At 36.3% G+C, this 17,760-nt stretch overlaps 1 protein-coding gene across 2 annotated transcripts in view; it reads left to right on the forward strand.

Annotated features, from left to right (window-relative positions):
* Positions 1–17,760, forward strand: part of LOC138701838 (uncharacterized) — a 359,272-nt gene that overhangs the window by 322,267 nt on the left and 19,245 nt on the right. For both annotated transcript variants that reach the window (XM_069829140.1, XM_069829150.1), the window contains exon 2: positions 14,860–16,451. In XM_069829140.1, the coding sequence (XP_069685241.1) occupies positions 16,269–16,451 (183 nt within the window). In that variant the 5' untranslated portion in view covers positions 14,860–16,268. The remainder of the gene's footprint in view (positions 1–14,859; positions 16,452–17,760) is intronic.

Genomic DNA, 17,760 nt, shown 5'->3' on the forward strand with positions numbered 1-17,760 from the left:
ATCAGCAGCGATAGTCAAGAAGGTCACATTCTTTCCGCTCGTCTTCTCCTGAGTAACGGACAGTAGTTGTGTTTAGATAGCTTGGTCGGTGCTTTTTCAGTTGGTTATTTTATGACTCTTTATCGACTGCTATGGTTATTTAGCGTCTGAGTGATATGAAGGTAATAATGTCAGCGAAATGAATCCAGGGTCCAGCGGCGAAAGTTACCCAGCATTTGCTCATAATGGGTTGAGGGAAAACCCCGGATGCGCGAACATTTGAGTAGAGGTGATGTGGAGTGAGTTTATCATATTCAGGGCAGCAGGGAGGAGGAGGAGAACTGCTGGTGTTTGTGTGTTCTTGCTTGACTGAAAGTTGGAGAGCGACAGCCAAGCAATAACACACATACATCAACAGACAGTTCATAATACCGAATTCATTTTGCAATTTAAATACAAGATAACATCATAGTAAACTACTTAAAAAGAACTATATAACCTTTAAACGAAGTTCTGCAATATACACCACTTCGACCTTCCAAGTATTTAATCATACACCACTACTTCCAAATTATGTTGATAACATCATTATAAAAACTACTTATAAATACAACGTAATATTTCGCTAATAGTTCCACAATCTGCATCATCAAATTATACAAGACTGGAATATGAGAGCAACTACACATATTGAAATTTTATCCAGTAAATAAAAACATCACTTAAATACCTAAACAATACAAACATTATTCAATGTTTATGAGTACGGCATGTAATATAGTTTATATAAAATGCAAAGTGTTCCACATTATACGAACAAAAATTGTAAACTAGCTTTCACTCACATATAACCATATCAAGTTAATGCTGTATACAACAATATTGCGCATGACTTTTCATTATATACAAAAATGTGGGCTGTACAATTAAGTGACGGCTCGTAGCATGTTTTTTTTATAATGTTTTTAATTTTTAACCTAAATTAAGTCTTTTAATATTCATCTGAATGAATGTGGCTATTAGCCAACCCAGTCTCATTTTTTAGTAGATTATTTTACGACGCTTTATCAACATCTTAGATTATTTAGCGTCTGAATAAGATGGTGATAATGCCGGTGAAATGAGTCCGGCGTCCAACACCGAAAGTTACCTAGCATTTACTCATATTGGGTTGAGGGAAGATCCCGGAAAAATCTCAACCAGGTAACTTGCCCCAACCGGGAATCGAACCCGGGCCACCTGGTTTCGCGGCTAGACTCGCTAACGTCACTCCACAGATGTGGACCCTAGTCTCATTCTTCCGGACATATATAGCTACCTACAGTCGAACAGGACATCAAGAAAATTCAAGAAAAATGCACGAAGTAACACCACTACAAAGCAGTAGTAGTCTGTTTCCCTGCACCACCATGGCAATAGCAGTATAATTGGTCCCACTTACTTATCACTAGGGCTAGGATTTTGATGATATTGCATCTTTTTTCTAGTAAGCCAGAAAAATTGCTGCTTTAGTATTTATATGTTGTGATAAACTGAGTGTTTTAAAACATATTTGTTAGAGCATTTCTTTTTGCATTTTTTACTTCTTACAACTCATAAGAGCATTTTTTGTTTTATTCGGTGATTTTTGGGGTATTTTCATTTAATTTTGGCCATAAATCCCCATTATTAATGCATAATATTATTTATTTCCTTTGATATTTTCTCCACAAATTTTGTCCATTAATACCCATTTTTTGTATATTATTTTAATCGTTTTTCTACACAAATATTGTCATTTTAACATAGTACACCCCCACGTAATGGATCAGTCCAACCACTCCTTTAATATAGACTTCTCTACACCTGCTAGTTTCGGATAAGAGTGGCCTTGTGGTGGACTACATGGAACTACATCAGGTAAAATAATTAATTAAAGTGTACTACTTAGAAAAATTATGTAAAATTAAATAAACTTAAATATTGGTACTAGAATTTAATTTAATTACTAGTCTAAATATTAATATTCCTGTTAAGTCAATTATATAACATCAAGTTTTAGGGCATTTTTTTTTAAGATTTTTAGGTCATAAATGCATTGTTTTAGAGCATTTTTTCATGTTTTATAGGTCATCAAAATCCTAGCCTACTTATTACTCTCTTCCACCACTAGGCATAAATGGCAGTAGTAGTTTAATTGTTTCCCGTTCATTTATATATTCCTGTTGTTTCACCATTTCACTATTTCCGCTGTTGATTATTGTGTCTATTATTCCTTCTTGTTGTTGTTGTTGTTATTGTTCCATATAATTAGTTTAGTTACAATCATGGAATTCTTCTTTTTATTCTTCTTTTCATTCTATATAGTTCACGTTACAATAGCTTTTGACATAATGTGTTCCGTCTTTATATTTTGCACCGACCTGACGATCGTCTATCAGTCAGTCAGGTTAGCTGTTTGTAACGATCCCTACAGTACGTTTTCACGTGACGACGAAGAGAGATCCACTCTTCGAAACGTTGTGGTGCAGTTTTGAAAATTAGCAATGGAAAATGTTCAAACAGCTCAATCATTGATCTTTTAATATTCGGTTTTAATATTGTATCAACAATTCTACTCTACTATATTAAGGTCAAATGCCACACAAATGAGGTTACCATAATGCAAATTATATGTATGTAATGATATCACAATAGTGACGAAAACGTTAATACAAATTATAAAATATGTACTGTAAAGAGTTTCACTCTGTGATATTATATGATAAATCAACGACGGAAATATAACAAAACATTTATTTGATATTGTGTATTAATTGCAGTTATTGCGGTATTAAGTCACCACTGCTACCGGGTATTTGCCCACTTGCAGTGTAAATAAACACATATGTATTGAAATCGCACTTCAGGGGAGACATGTGAAATATGAAGTTTCCATGCTGGGTTAGATGGGCTTGTAGGTAAATGGAATACTGACCTACAAACGCTTGTCTAAATATAATGCTCACAGAATTCAAATGTCGAGTTGCAGATAAAAAAAAAGCGAGAACCAGAAAGGTTAGACTTGATGTAGAGGCTAAGGAGGGATGAATCGAAAAAAATTAAAAGAGTCTGCATCGATACAAAAAGTGACTACAATCTGTTTCATGAATACACATAAACAGTGTTGATGAAAAATGAATGAAGAGTAGATCATTCTGTTTCTACCTCTCTGTCCTTTGCTCGAACATTGATTATGCTATCCTTCTAATATTGTCCTTGGATGAAATCATTTATTTTTTCTTGTACATGACTTGGTTTTTATCATTAGATTATTGAAGGATAAATTAATTTCACACAAAGAATTATGCGACTGTACCGTTATGATTTATAGAAAAGCACTACGCCTTTCCTATAGCTGAGACAACATAGAACTACAAAGAAACTGTTAATATTTAGGTAGAATTCCAAACTCTGTCTCCTTCGGAACTCAACGTTAAGTATAATTTAAGTGTTGAATATATTATCACGAACTACCTCCTTCGTACTCCAAATGCCAAGCTGATATCCCATCTAGTCAAGACTTTTTTTTTGTCCACCTTTCAGACGCGATGGTCGTTAACTGTGTTATGAAATGAATCTAAAGTTGAGGTAGTGGTACACGGAAATGTAATGGGATCAAGACCATATGAAATGTTGTAAAAGTCAGATGCGTTGAAGATATACTGCTTTTGTGGCATTTATGAAGCGCTGAAAACACGTGTTACTTGGCTTAATAACTGCGAATATAAATAGAGAGGATTGACTAATTTAAAAAATATATGTTTGTATAGAGTATTCGAAAAATATCGCCTGAAGATATGATAGATGAGATCAAGGGTAGAAACTTAACCCCTTAACTCGCAATTTTATACAAAAATCAAATGGAGCATATCGTATTTCTGCCAATTACTGACATAATAATCAAGCTTCGTTCTAAATAAGGTAAAGTACCCAAATAAGAGACAGGTTCCTAATAAGAGATACATTGTTAATTTCTCCGGTATAATTAGCCATCTCTTGACAATTATGGTAAATCAATGTTTGTGCTTCTAAGACATCGTGTTCTTTGTCTAACCTCAGTTGAAAGTAAGCAACGAAGCTGAGAGCAAGAAAAGTAATTTTTCACATTTCGAACTTTTGGTGGTTTTTGTTGAGGAAGTGAACAGCAGTTAATGTAAGGTACAACAAATTTATTATTAATTTTATAAAATTGCTGGGAAAATGTTTCATATAATAAGGTAGATTGCTAATAAGACAGATAATAATTTATGACCTTGGGTAGCTATTTCATTTTCATTTATTCCGTTCCTAATAAGAGATACCTAGGGGTCCTATTAAGAGATAGTATCTCTTATTTAGAATCCTTATTTTGTTTTATTATGATGCTCATCTTGGAGAGTTTACGAAAGATGTTAATGCTTCTAGTCGTGTCAGTTTGTCTGCCATAAACTACGTAAGAACCAATGAAAGATTAATTGAACTATTAATTAAAATTAATTACTAATTAGTTCAATTATTAATTAGCTATTGTCCTCAATTATTCATTACAAAAATTACTAATTTAAATGATTAAGTTGTCATTATTAATGACTAAAATTAATTATTCATTGAGATGACAATAATATCCATAGCTAAAATAAATTAAAATTGGCTAGTCTGACAATATTTACTTTACTTAAACATCAAAACATAAGTGCCTACTTCGTGAAATATTCTCTACATATATCAAATAAAAATCTTGTACATTTATTAAAACTATTAAATTTAATTTGATTTCTGGTTTCGAAAATTTCGTTGGACCTGTATAAATATCGCCACTATAGCCAGTGCCAGCGTTTGTGGCGCTTGTCCTTGAGTAAAAATCCAGTCAGTGAGCACTTGTTGCCAGTGTAGCAGAGAAAGGTAACACCAAACACGTCACGAAAGCAGTCTGCCATTCAGAATTGTCAGTCTTATTGGCCACTGACCGCGTCAAATGCAAGTCACTCTCACTTTGCATGTCTGGGATGTGTCCTTGAGTACACTGTCTAGTCAGTGGCATCTGTTACCACTTCGGCTGAGAATGGTACTATCTCCTAAACAGATGTGACGTTAACAATCTGCCAATCACAGTTGTCAGCTTTCATGCCCACAGACTGTGGCAAAGATACGTTATTCGCTCTCAACGTTCCCATTACTAATTTCACGTGCCAGAAACGGTGACTTTGGTTATATCACAGTTACAGAAGCAGCAACAACCACCTCAAGAACTGTAAGCTTCAACCAGTGTGAAGTCCCATGCAAAGTATCCAGGGCAGGAAAGGAGCTATCATAATATCAACTCTTTATCAGAAACAAACGAGAAAGAGTTTAGATGAGGAAAAACAAAGAAAAGATGGAGCTCGCAAGAAGTTCGAAAAATAACAAAAAACACATAAAAAATCAGTCCAAGAAGCACTGCTTGAGTTCGTCCAGTGATGAAGAATCCGATGTGAAAATGCAATTAATTAACTCTAGTGACTCGGAATATGGAAAAAAATTATGGTAATGGAGAGTGCTTGTTTTGCACTCGATTTTTTCAGAGGACACCAGGGCCCAGGGGGGAGAACTCAGTGTGCAAAATGTCGTCGTTGGGCACACGAAGACTGCGGCACTGATGAAGAATTTTTATTTGTCCAACTTGCTCAATCCAGAGAAATAAGAATTGTATCAATTAAAGGGGTCGCAAAATAAGTGCAATCAACTTAAATTTAAAATATTGAGATCGAAGTTTAATATTCTATCATTTTTTCTTTCTCTATCAAAATATTAACATTAGCAATAGTACCCTAAGTAAGATTAATACATTTATGTCCAATTTGACCGACTTCGTGTTATTTTCGTAAACCATATTAGTTTAACTTGGAAAAATTTCAAGTAAACAACAAAATTGCTGTTGGGAGGAGTTAGGCCACTATTGCACTGACCCCTTCAATTTTAAAATGTTCCTGAATTTATTAAAGTATCCACATGATTTAACAATGTTATATATTGCTTCAATTTTCACCCAATGGTAATAATTTTTGTCCAAGTTAAAAAATAAAGTTAAATAACACACGTATCTCTTATTTGGAACCTCTTTCCAAAACATCATTATTTCCCAGTTTTACTTCTTTGTATAATTTAAAATAACAATAAAAACTGACTAAATTTTGCATTGTCAATTCTAAAAATAGACGAAATTCTGTGTGTATTCCACTCATTAAGATTAAAAATGTCTATTCCCATCCCCACTTATAAGCAGTTAAAAAAAAGTGTCTCTTATTTGTGTACTTTACCTTATCACTCTAATGACCGTATCTTAGGTTTTTTCTTCGGGTATTCTGTTTCTCTTCCGCCATTGTACCAACATTTTTCACCTCCCCCCATTTTATCCATCGTTTGCAGTAGTTAAAAATAAAACGGTGAGACATTTTGAGAGTAGTACGGGTTTCCGATGCTGATGAAGGAAGGTCTTGGGACTTCGGGCCCTGGGGCCTATCAGGTATCTGTATGGAGATGGGATCTGTCTGTCAGAACTGAGGTAGAATAGCTCACCTGTCAGAATCAGATTCACGAATGCCATCTGTTGGACTTGGACAATCATATATAGGGCGTACAATGCAATGGCCCAAATAAGCGCAGGGTGTATCTTAGGTCCGGCCCTCGAAAATTCAAGCCATCACTCTAAATATTTGAATAGAGATTCCTACCCTTTAAGAAACTGTTTCTGATACACTAGTGGTAATTTACATAGATGTTACTATAATTAATCAATGTTGTATCTTCTATTGTGGTCTTTGTGATAGCTGAATGGTCTAGAGCAGCAATTTTCAACTTTTCGACACTCGAGGACCGGTAAAAGTCAGGCTGAAATGTTGGGGACCAGCAAAATAGAAAAACGCACGCTATTTTTAAAAATTACAAATTTAACATTTATGTGTTAATAGAACGATATTTAAAATTACAAATTGAACAGTCGCATTAGCATTGTAATTTGAAGTTTAAAAGTTTACACTCATACATCCATTTATCCTGTTTCTCTGGAAAGTTATTCTTATGAATTCGTTGCTGCTTGTTTATCAAAATCTTGTCGATTTTTGGATCTAAAGTGAATACTGCAAGACGGAGGGCGGCATCAACATCTATTCGGTTCCTGTATTTTGTCTTAATTGCACAGACATCATAGAAAGTTGTTTCACATAAATACGTTCTTGAAAAAGTTATAACAAATGTCAATGCTTTTCTGTCGAGATAGGGATATTCTTCACATGTGATAACCAAAACTGATTTAGTGACTTGCTTTTGAATCAGGAGTTAAGAGTTGAGAGTTACATCAGATGAAAGTGTAGGTAAATTTTCTTGCTCCTGAAGAGTTTTAGTCTATGGCAGTCCACATCCACCGTGAAAGGATCAATTATCCAAACATTTCCTTGCAGAGTATCTCTTCATGACCATTAGGATAGTAGTGATTGAAACTTTCAATCAAGTTGCTGATCGACTGTACAAGTTGCAGTGTCCGGTCGTTAGTCCTAGTGAAATGGAGGTGTAACGAGAGCGGAATAAGCAGACCTGATTTTCGAATACGGATGAGCCAATGGGAACAGTAGACAAGCTCATAGATTGTATCGGGTACAAGTACCCACGTAAGAGACATCCGGCCCATACCATTTTTCCACGACTGTTCCAAAAGTTAATGAAGAAGGGCACGTGGTGCCAAATTACAATTCCATTTCCACACAACTATTTTTGCTTATAACTTCCGACTCAGTCATTTCCGGACCATGGTTCCTTATCTCAAATTGATACATGTGCCCTTCGCCATTATCCCTGAAAGTTTGTAACACCACCTCGGAAACACCCTATATATATATATATATATATATATATAATATGGGTCCTATGTCTACATTAGATGCAGTTACTCTTAAATTATTGGAAAAAAAATGAAGGTACGCCCATATTCCAAAATAATATTCATGGTTTATGAAGAAGATTATTTGAATAAAGAATATTTATCTTTATTTAATCATCATATTTGTACATTTATGGACCAATACCAGAATACTGACAATAATAGCTGTGTCGTACAAATTATAACTGAAAACAAAAAATCAAGTCTTGTAGTAACAGAAAAATATTAACGTAATAACATTATGACTTTCTCAGACATAAAAAAATGAAAACAAAAATGAATGGACAATATCAGTCCTCTTCGATGTTTTTTTCACTTCCTGATGCCTCGGCAGACTGTGTTTCCGCGAAAATATCCATTTAGGCCAGGGCTGGGCATCGGGAGCGCATCCAGACTCTAAACGGGGATGCTTGATATTCATGTCACGGAATCAACGCTGCGCGGTGTTCGGCGGGAAAGAAAGGGGGTGAAGAGAAATCATATGGCTCCCCGTGAGAGAGTATAATCCGCTCTTCCTGCCCAGCCATGATTTAGGCTATATCATTCACGGTCACATCATTTACATATTTTAGCAAATCAGTGACATCTTTCACTTTAGCTGCTTTTATGCCAACACGTGGGCCTCTTGAAAGATTACTAGCAACAGAGGCGTTTTTCTTCCATAATAGAAACTTATCTTGTACCAAACTAGAGTAAGTTAGTGATGTCTGAAGATGCGACGTTGTGTATAGGTTAGTGCAACATATTTGTGTATGGCAAATTTCACACCACCTATGGGTGATTGAAGGAACTAACTTCTATGATGTATAAATGCTAGTAGAGAGTGCTAATAACCAATCTCAAGAAAACGGGCTTAACCTGACTTACGCCGTTCTTCCATCACGTATGAGTTTGAACCTTAACGGAAAAGAATGTCTATTTTCTTTCTTTCATTTATGTTACTATTGTGTTGTGCTTTTGCACTGTATATTATTTTTCATTATACACGGTGTCCCGCTTAGAGGGATCGAGAAATAAGTGCTAATTTAAAGTATAAATAATGGTTTTATAACATAAATTTTTCTACAACTTGATGTAAAAACTCTTCGAGTTTCGGAGAATGGTCAGTGCAACTCGATGTGTGCGCCTCGAGCTACCCTGAAGACATCTAAAAGGTACTCAACCTTACGCCAAGTATTCCATAATATTTGTGGAGTGATTAGCGCAGCTGCTTTTATAATGCGTTGTCTCAGTTTTTTTTTTCCAAAGTGTCAACTGTACCACGTTGGTACACAACATTCGTCATGAAGCTCCAGAAATAAGCCAATTGGTGTCAAGTCGGGTGACCTTGGTGGCCAGGCAAGGGTTCTCGTTGATGCTGAAAAACCGATTCTGTGGAGATGATCAACAACAAAAGTTCTGCACATGTCCAGATACACATTCCCTTTGATTTACGCCTTGATGAAGGATAATGGTCTAATGACGGAATGTTCTACTGAATGGCGCCAAGCTTGTTTCCAAGATAAACGTTAGTGCGCATGCGCATGAACATGCAACTGTTTTTAAACCATTGGTTCATAAACTTGGACTGTGTCTGCATCTTGTCAGATGTAAATCAAAACAATATCTTCATCTGATTTTAAATGGCGAGCATTTATTTCTCGATCCCTCTAAGCGGGACATTGTAGTATATTTGTATTTGTATTATTTGAATTTAATAAATACATGTCATCTAATAAATCTAATCTAATATTACAGCCAAGTATTGGAATAGTTGGGGATGCCTAGTTGGCGAGATCCGTTGTTTATAACGTTGTGGTGTTGACCAAGAGAATATCGGGAATTGTCTGAATATATTTTAATTGTAGACTACCTGCCATACAGAAATTTTAATATCATTTCTCATTGTTTGAGGTAAAACAAGTGGTGACTAAGACTAATCAGCGAACGTAGTACGGAAGGTCTTTAGCCCACTGCATCCGTAAATTAATAAAAATTGTAAATCTATTCAATGTATAAATTGGCTATGTTTCTGAACATAAACATTCATTTATCTGTGAGCCATATGTTGCTGAGATGTTCATTGGATTGTGTTGAAGTTGTTCGATTACAGAAGTGAAATGCATTGCCGTAATACTGAAGTATATGGCTCAAACAAAACACTCACGGATGGCTCTGGCGTCCCAGCGCTTCCACCCACAATAATTGCACATGTTCTGCTAGCTATAGATGAAGTGTTTGTGTTAATTCAAAGCTCTTCAATAGCTGCTGTGACGTCATACGGGAAGAGGTGGGGATTCAGTGCGGAATGAATAAAATTTTAAGGCACAACCGTTGGACGGGAGTTTGGATTTCATTTTGGTTTGTTGATAAAAGACCGATAGACACAGAGAGAGGGATAGTAGAACTGAATGGCTGGCTTTTTGAGCTTCAATTCGTTTTTTAATGGCGAAGCTACTTTTGAAAGTTAGAATGATGTTTTATTGATGTGAATTCTGTTTGTGACAGCTCTGCACGAGATTAAAATGATTGGCATAGTCGCTGAAATTAATTTATTTCGCAAAAATCTTTATAGTCCGGGTATTATGAAATTCTAGCTTCATTTCCCTTCAAGTATGCAGATGTTCGAGCTGATTGCAGAGGCAAGAGAACGTCGGAATGAAATAGGTTATGGATCTTTATAACGCTTGACTGTTTCATGCGCAATAAATGTTTGAGTTAGAATTTTTGTATGTTGCATATCTGTAACTTCTGTAAGCGGTACGATGCATTCCCAAGGCTTACACTTCGATTCAGGTCAAAATTTATCTTCCTCCTCTAAGGTTATGGTCTGTCTACAACGATCTTCGCCGAACGATCAACGCTGACAATTCAAATCGCCAGCGTCCATCGTCAGAGAGTGGTTTCTTTACCGGCGAACTTCGTAGGTGGATAGTAAATTGTTTTATACAGAGTGTTTCCGTGCTGATGTTACAAACTTTCAGGGATGATGGGGAAGGGAACATATATCAATTTGAGATCAGGAACCATGGTCCGGAAATGATTGAGTCGAAAGTTATAAGCAAAAATAGTTGTAATTTCACCACGTGCCCTCCTTCCTTTAACCTATAGAACAGTCGTGGAAAGATGGTACGGGCCGGATGTCTCCTACGTGGGTACTTGCCCGATACAATCTATGAGCTTGTCTACTGTTCCCATTGGCTCATCCATATTCGAAAATCAGGTCTGCATATTCCGCTCTCGTGTACTCCTCCAGTCCACTAGGACTGATCGACTGGACACTGCAACTTGTACACATACACTGCTGTCTACAGACGTGCATATCAGGACCGACCATGTCCGTTACACATTACGCTATCTGCATTGCTTTAGTGTAGTTTCCTGTCCCCAACCCTCAGACACTGAATGGAATAAGAACGTAAACGTCAAATGAATACAGTACGTGTAAGATTTACAGACAAATACACATAAATAAGGTGTACAGAGGAATAAAATTATTTCATTTGCACACAACTATTTTTGCTTGTAATTTTGGACTCTGTCATTTCCGGACCATGGTTCCTTATCTTAAATTGATACATGTGCCCTTCCCCATCATCCCTGAAATTTTGTAGCACTAGCCCGGAAACACCTTTTATTGTTGACCATGTCTGATCAGCTGATAAGTGGATGATAATGTAAGTTTTGCCTTGAAAAACAAGTATAGATCATTAAAGTAGCTAATGTCACGTTTAGAAAAAATATACAGACTTTTTTTTTAACTCATTGATATTAAGACAACTTGAAAATTATCCCACCCATTTTAAGGAATATTTCAGACTTTCTCCCGAACAATTTCGTTTTGTTTTAAGTTTATTTCAAAATGATATTGTAAAATTACCCACAAAATTTATTCACAAACCAATAAGCCCAGCTGAAAGATAAGCAGTAACTTTGAGGTGAAAACCAGTGTATAAACACTTTATTTTTACTTTTTACAATGTTATTTTTTCTTCATTTAGGAGCATTTATGTAAGAAATAATGTTACAAATAAAAAATATAATGTGAGAAGGAGGTTGTTGTACTTCTCTCCTTTGCTCGGAATTCCACTTCACGTACTACTTCACACTCAAACTTTTGCTTCAGTAGCTAAATCTGCCGAATTGTGTTTATCTTTCAATTATGAATCATATACTCAATTTTATTAACAGTTCAGGTTGTTGCAAAATATAGATTTGTTATTTATCTTGCTCATGATAGGGACCAATGGCGGGCTTATGTGAGGGCGGCAATGAACCTCCGAGTTCCTTAAAAGCCAGTAAGTAAATAAGTATTTTTTACGTTGATTCTTCTTTTTGGCTCATGTCGAACGGGAATTTGTGTTTAGAGACATAATTAATTAATATCTCGTCTCCATCACTAGTAGAGAAATTGCAGAAAGATTCCTGTTTTACCGCCATTATGGTATGTATAATGCGCAAATCATATGTTATTAAATGATTTAGTTCATCACCTACTGTAATTTTACAATTGGTTTCTCGGCGATGATCGCCAGCTCTTTGCCTCGAAGGCAAACTCCGATGATGTTCGTCGAGCCCAGCGACGTTCGTTGACGTTCATCGCTGTAAAGAAACCATGCACATTCAAATCAATGGGACGGAATCCCAACGAAAATCGTCAGCGAAGATCGCCGTAGACAAACCGTAGCTTAAAGTTAAGTTGCATGTTCCTAGTTTATCATTTCTGCAGTGCTTGGGAAAAGTGACATAAGTCAGTTTCCACAAACCTTTTTTGATAATTTATTGACAACTTATACTGGTTTATGTCGATTTGATATTTTTCTGTATGAATTATTGTATTGGGAGAAATACTTATGTATTTTTTCCAAGCGAGCAGATGTTCCGAAAGTTGTCAATAAATTATCAAAGAAGGTTTGTGGAAACTGACTTGTGTCACTTTTCCCGAGCACTGCAGATTTATCGGCCTCTTTCTTCTTATTATTTTATGTTTTTATTATTTTTCTTTTTATCCTTCGTATGCTTCCATGCCTTTCGTGCTCTTCTTTTATTCTCTTTTTTTCCCTCAAATTTTCGCTTTTCCTCTTGTTAAATTTTATTCTTTAAATAGTTCATTTTTTTGTTAATGCTTGTAGTTGAACCTGCGTGGATAACGGCAGAATTTATTTTAATTTTGGTATCTGTTTGTACTTTGCATAAAACATCTAAAAACACAAAAATGTTGGGGTGTGACGTGTAAAAGCAACTGTTAAATTTTGCGTGGAAACTTTCACTATTTATGTGTATAAAGAAAGTTCAAATATTGTTGGAAGTAGTCGAGAATACTGTTATGAACCAATATTTTCAACATTTTGTTAGCCAATTCTAAATGAAAACATTACGATATTTTTAGATTCACTAACAGATTAACTGCTTAGACGCAGCCGTGGCGAAAATGTGATCGTGCGCCGAGCCACTGTGTAAGCTGCAACATGCATAGCACCTAGGAAGGCGTACACCCGAAGGGGAAGTGAAGCAATCGTCTGACTTATTAACGGATTTTCATTTTCCTAACGTCAAGCACTTAAATATAATTTTATACAGTATAAGGTTACAAACTAATGATTAATACGTGTAACGAAGAAAGAAATGAATAATAAAACATAGGACACATTATCACAACCTAAAATTAACTGTCATCAGAATGTCTCTGCAACAGAGTTTCAAAATCAGGAATTATGTCACTTACTGCCAGTCGTAGTTGATCACGAAGGTATTTGTCTGTCAGTCGTGATCTAAATTTGGTTTTTACTGTTTTCATTGTTGAAAATAATTGTTCACAAACGTAAGTTGTAGCGAACATGGCTTCAACGGAGCAAGCGAAAGAACGAAGCTTCGGATATTTATTTTTTGGCAAAGATTTGGAAAGTTCAATATGTGTCAAGTCCTTACATCTACCTTTCATTTAACATCACATTGTAAATCTGTGAGTTTAAATTGGAGATCTAACCGCATTATTCGTACATCTGCTGAAAAAGGATCGACGTACAGAGATGATATAATAATAATAATAATAATAATAATAACAATAATAGTAATAATAATAACACCAGCCTTTTAATGTTTCATGAGTGACATGTAGTATAATGCCGTTTTATGTTATACAACCGTTTTCCTCGTAATACTTGTGAACAAATCATACATTTAGTATTCTCATCATATTAGCAGTAAAAAAAATGCTAATATTCTCATCATATTAGCAGTAAAAAATAATGCGTCCTCCCATCGTAATTGAAACTTTCGTTTCTGTATACTGTAGGTATACGGTTTCGAGAGAAACATTGCGACGATAGGCCACTCGCAGATCAGAGACAAACACAAATGGAACGGAGTTTTACTCCGGTGAGTGAGAGGATGGCAGTTGGAGGAGGTAGGAAGCAAGAGAAATATATAGCTATCGTTGCGAGCCACAACGTGCTCGCTAGTCACATTTTCGCCACGGCTGGCTTAGAGCATTCATGTCCGCAACCATAAGTAACCAAAAACAGATAGACCATAACACCCACCCACCCAGCCAACCAGACTTTACGGGAGGGAATAGGGGTATTAAAATCCAGCAGCTCCTTTTTGATGCGGAGGGAATCGGTATATTTACAATTACTTCTTCGGAGGGAATCGGTAGCCACCGGAAAAGTAAGTAGTTGGAGAAGGTTTTGTATTTCTCCTGTTTTCATTCCAACATTTATCCTCGATTACTACCATTGTCGTTAGCCTATTAATTACGAAAACCTGAGGCAGGAACAAGACGTCCTCGTAGTTTTAAAACGACTTCAGCTATGTGGTTTACATAACAAATTATCTGTCTCGTATTAGCACGACTACAAGATTAAGTTTGTATGACGTCAGATCTGCGTATGTGAAGCTCTGCTTTAATTTTATAGCGATTCTGTATTCAGTTGACAGTGTTTCGGGTGTAATGGAGTTTTCATCCATGCATTTCTGTCTCTTTCCAGATGCGGATACGACGACGAGCCGTTGAATGAAAGAAGAGATAGAAAGCATTTTCCATCAAAGCAGACACAAGCCTAAAAATAATTATTGCTCCTTGGAGAGTGTGAGAACGTAAAAGCTAATAAAAAAGGAGACGGGAATGAAAACCGAGCAAGAAGACTGTATTACTTACGATGCTCGCTCCAATCTAATAGCAATTTAATTTTCACTTCGGTTAAAGTTGGAAACAAGAGTCGAGGTTTCAAGAAAACGAGCTAAGAAATAAAGAATTCTGTTTCATATCTAATCTGAGAGCATTAAAATATAGTCCAATTATTTTTACATCACTCAGATAACTACGAAAAGACGGGTTTATAATACCTAGAAAGGTTTTTTATATTCTGTTGTCAGCCTTATAACATATTAATGTATTTTGTGAGAAGTTGTTTTTTTCCATTTGTTTCGTGAAAAATTGTAAGACACAAGAATGAGGTATAAAGCACAATTTTCGGACGTAATATTTTAAGACAGGAATTATATGCGATTTGAAAATGTATTACGTTCGTATAGTTATGTCTGTCTGTCTAAGATAATTAAAAGAATAAATAAGAAAAAATTGAAGTAATGAAAAAAGTAAATTCGATACAAAAAATGACAGTGGAATTATAATATTCGGAATTATTAGAACAGTATTAATGCAAGTTGCGACTTTTGGTACAGAAACAAATATATTTTAGAAATAAAAATACATTTTTGGAGTCAACACGTCCAGATTTATTGTTGGATGGTTTTTGTATTTAATATACTACATTTTGGTACTGGGAATATCTAATTGTTCTTAAATGCATTGCAATTTTGGAATCATTTCTCCGAAAATTGCAAAATTCTCTTCTAAGACAGAAACAAAAGCATAAATTTAAATGGAAATTAATGTTTAAGTAATTGTGCATCTTTGGAGAAAGCCAAAATCTTGTAATCTAAGAAACCATATATTTGAGACAATCTTCCAAATTTCATTACTAAAATCATTATAGTTGATTTGATTGTTTATGTAAAGAAATTATATTACATTGAAAACTGACTTTAAACTTTGCCGTAAACAAAATATCCCGTTTGTGAATTGCCTAAAAACCGCCGAAAATCTTATTTACTCTAAGGCACTAATAAACCAATACCTCGAACTTAAATAAACAATAGGCTGCATTGTGATATTCAACACAAGAAATACAATACACGAAACAAGCGTTTGACCACGTTTGTTCTGCTTGCCATAACAACCACAACAATTGTTGGAGGAGGTGTCCATTTTTGGGGGTGTAAGGCACCGAAGAAGAAATCTCAAGGAGAGAAAAAACAAAAGACAAAAAAGAAGCTCTTCAGCTTTAAGTCGTCGCCATCGGGCGACGTTTCTGGTGGCGGCGATTGCCTGAGGATGATGGAAGAATCGTCGGAGCGCCCCGCCAGAGTTCGGCCTGATCCGTGCCTAGAACTCGCCCGGCAGAGGGCCGAGCTCCTGGGCCTGCCACCACCCCCGGAGCCCCGGCCCGCACCTGTGTCACAGAACAATACAATTCCATCTTCACCCCCGCCATCCTACGAGCACGTCCTCGCAGAGGTAAGACACATTTACTGGGACTAATATCGCTTTAAACTTTTATGGAAGTACCCTAATTTTAATAAAACAAATTTAATTAATCATTTAAAGAGATGTGTTTTAATCTATAATTTAACGACTCTATAGCATATGCGCTTTATATTCTACCGCCAATGGAATTGGTGAAAGCGAAATGATATTCTAGCCAGATGAAGCCCAATATTCGCCATGGCATTATATGACATTTACTTTATAATTGAAGAAAACCTCGGAATAAACCAACTATATTCTACGATGAAAGAGTAATGGAACGGAGAAAAATTCTCTCCGGCGCCGGGATTTGAACCCGGGTTTTCAGCTCTACGTGCTGATGCTTTATCCACTAAGCCACACCGGATACCACCCCGGCGTCGGACAGAATTGTCTCTGATTAAGTTCCAACTCTTGGGTTCCCTCTCCGTTCCATTACTCTTTCATCGTATGATGACGCAGAATATCTGCATGGATATATCATATGTACTTCGGTACATTAAAATAATATATATGATATGCGTAAATCACTTCGTGATTTAAGACTGCGCTTATTCCGTCGGATCCCGGCCAAATAGTCACTCATAACGAGTGCACCTCAGCACATGTGTGGACTTCGGTCCTATGTTCATAGACATCTATGACGAAGTGCAGAGGGCGGCCACTAGAGGGAACCCAAGAGTTGGAACTTAATCAGAGACAATTCTGTCCGACGCCGGGGTGGTATCCGGTGTGGCTTAGTGGATAAAGCATCAGCACGTAGAGCTGAAAACCCGGGTTCAAATCCCGGCGCCGGAGAGAATTTTTCTCCGTTCCATTACTCTTTCATCGTATGATGACGCAGAATATCTGCATGGAAATATCATATGTACTTCGGTACAAAAAAATAATATATACAACTATATTCTGTTTTTTAACTTCCCGCCTTTAAGTTTAAACATTATAGTGTACTTTGCCAATCAGTAACAAGAGTTGCGGTCGGGCGCGGGTTCGATTCCCGCTTGCGCTGATTACCTGACCGAGGTTTTCCCCAACCGTAAGGCAAATGTCAGGTAATCTATGGCGAATCCTCGGCCTCGTCTCGCCAAATATCTCGCTATTACCAATGCCATCGACGCTAAATAACGTCGTAGTTGATACAATGTCGTTAAATAACGAAGTTAAAAATAACAAGAGGAGTTGGAAGTGTGCTACTTAGTAGCGTTTACCTGTCTGACAGGAAGTTTCTACGACACGTTAACGTTCTTTGTTATCCTCCTTCACTCTATGCCTGCTTGTACCCTAGTCAAGTTCAGTTTTT

Source organism: Periplaneta americana, chromosome 1 (assembly GCF_040183065.1).
Source record: "Periplaneta americana isolate PAMFEO1 chromosome 1, P.americana_PAMFEO1_priV1, whole genome shotgun sequence".
Lineage (NCBI taxonomy): Eukaryota > Metazoa > Arthropoda > Insecta > Blattodea > Blattidae > Periplaneta > Periplaneta americana.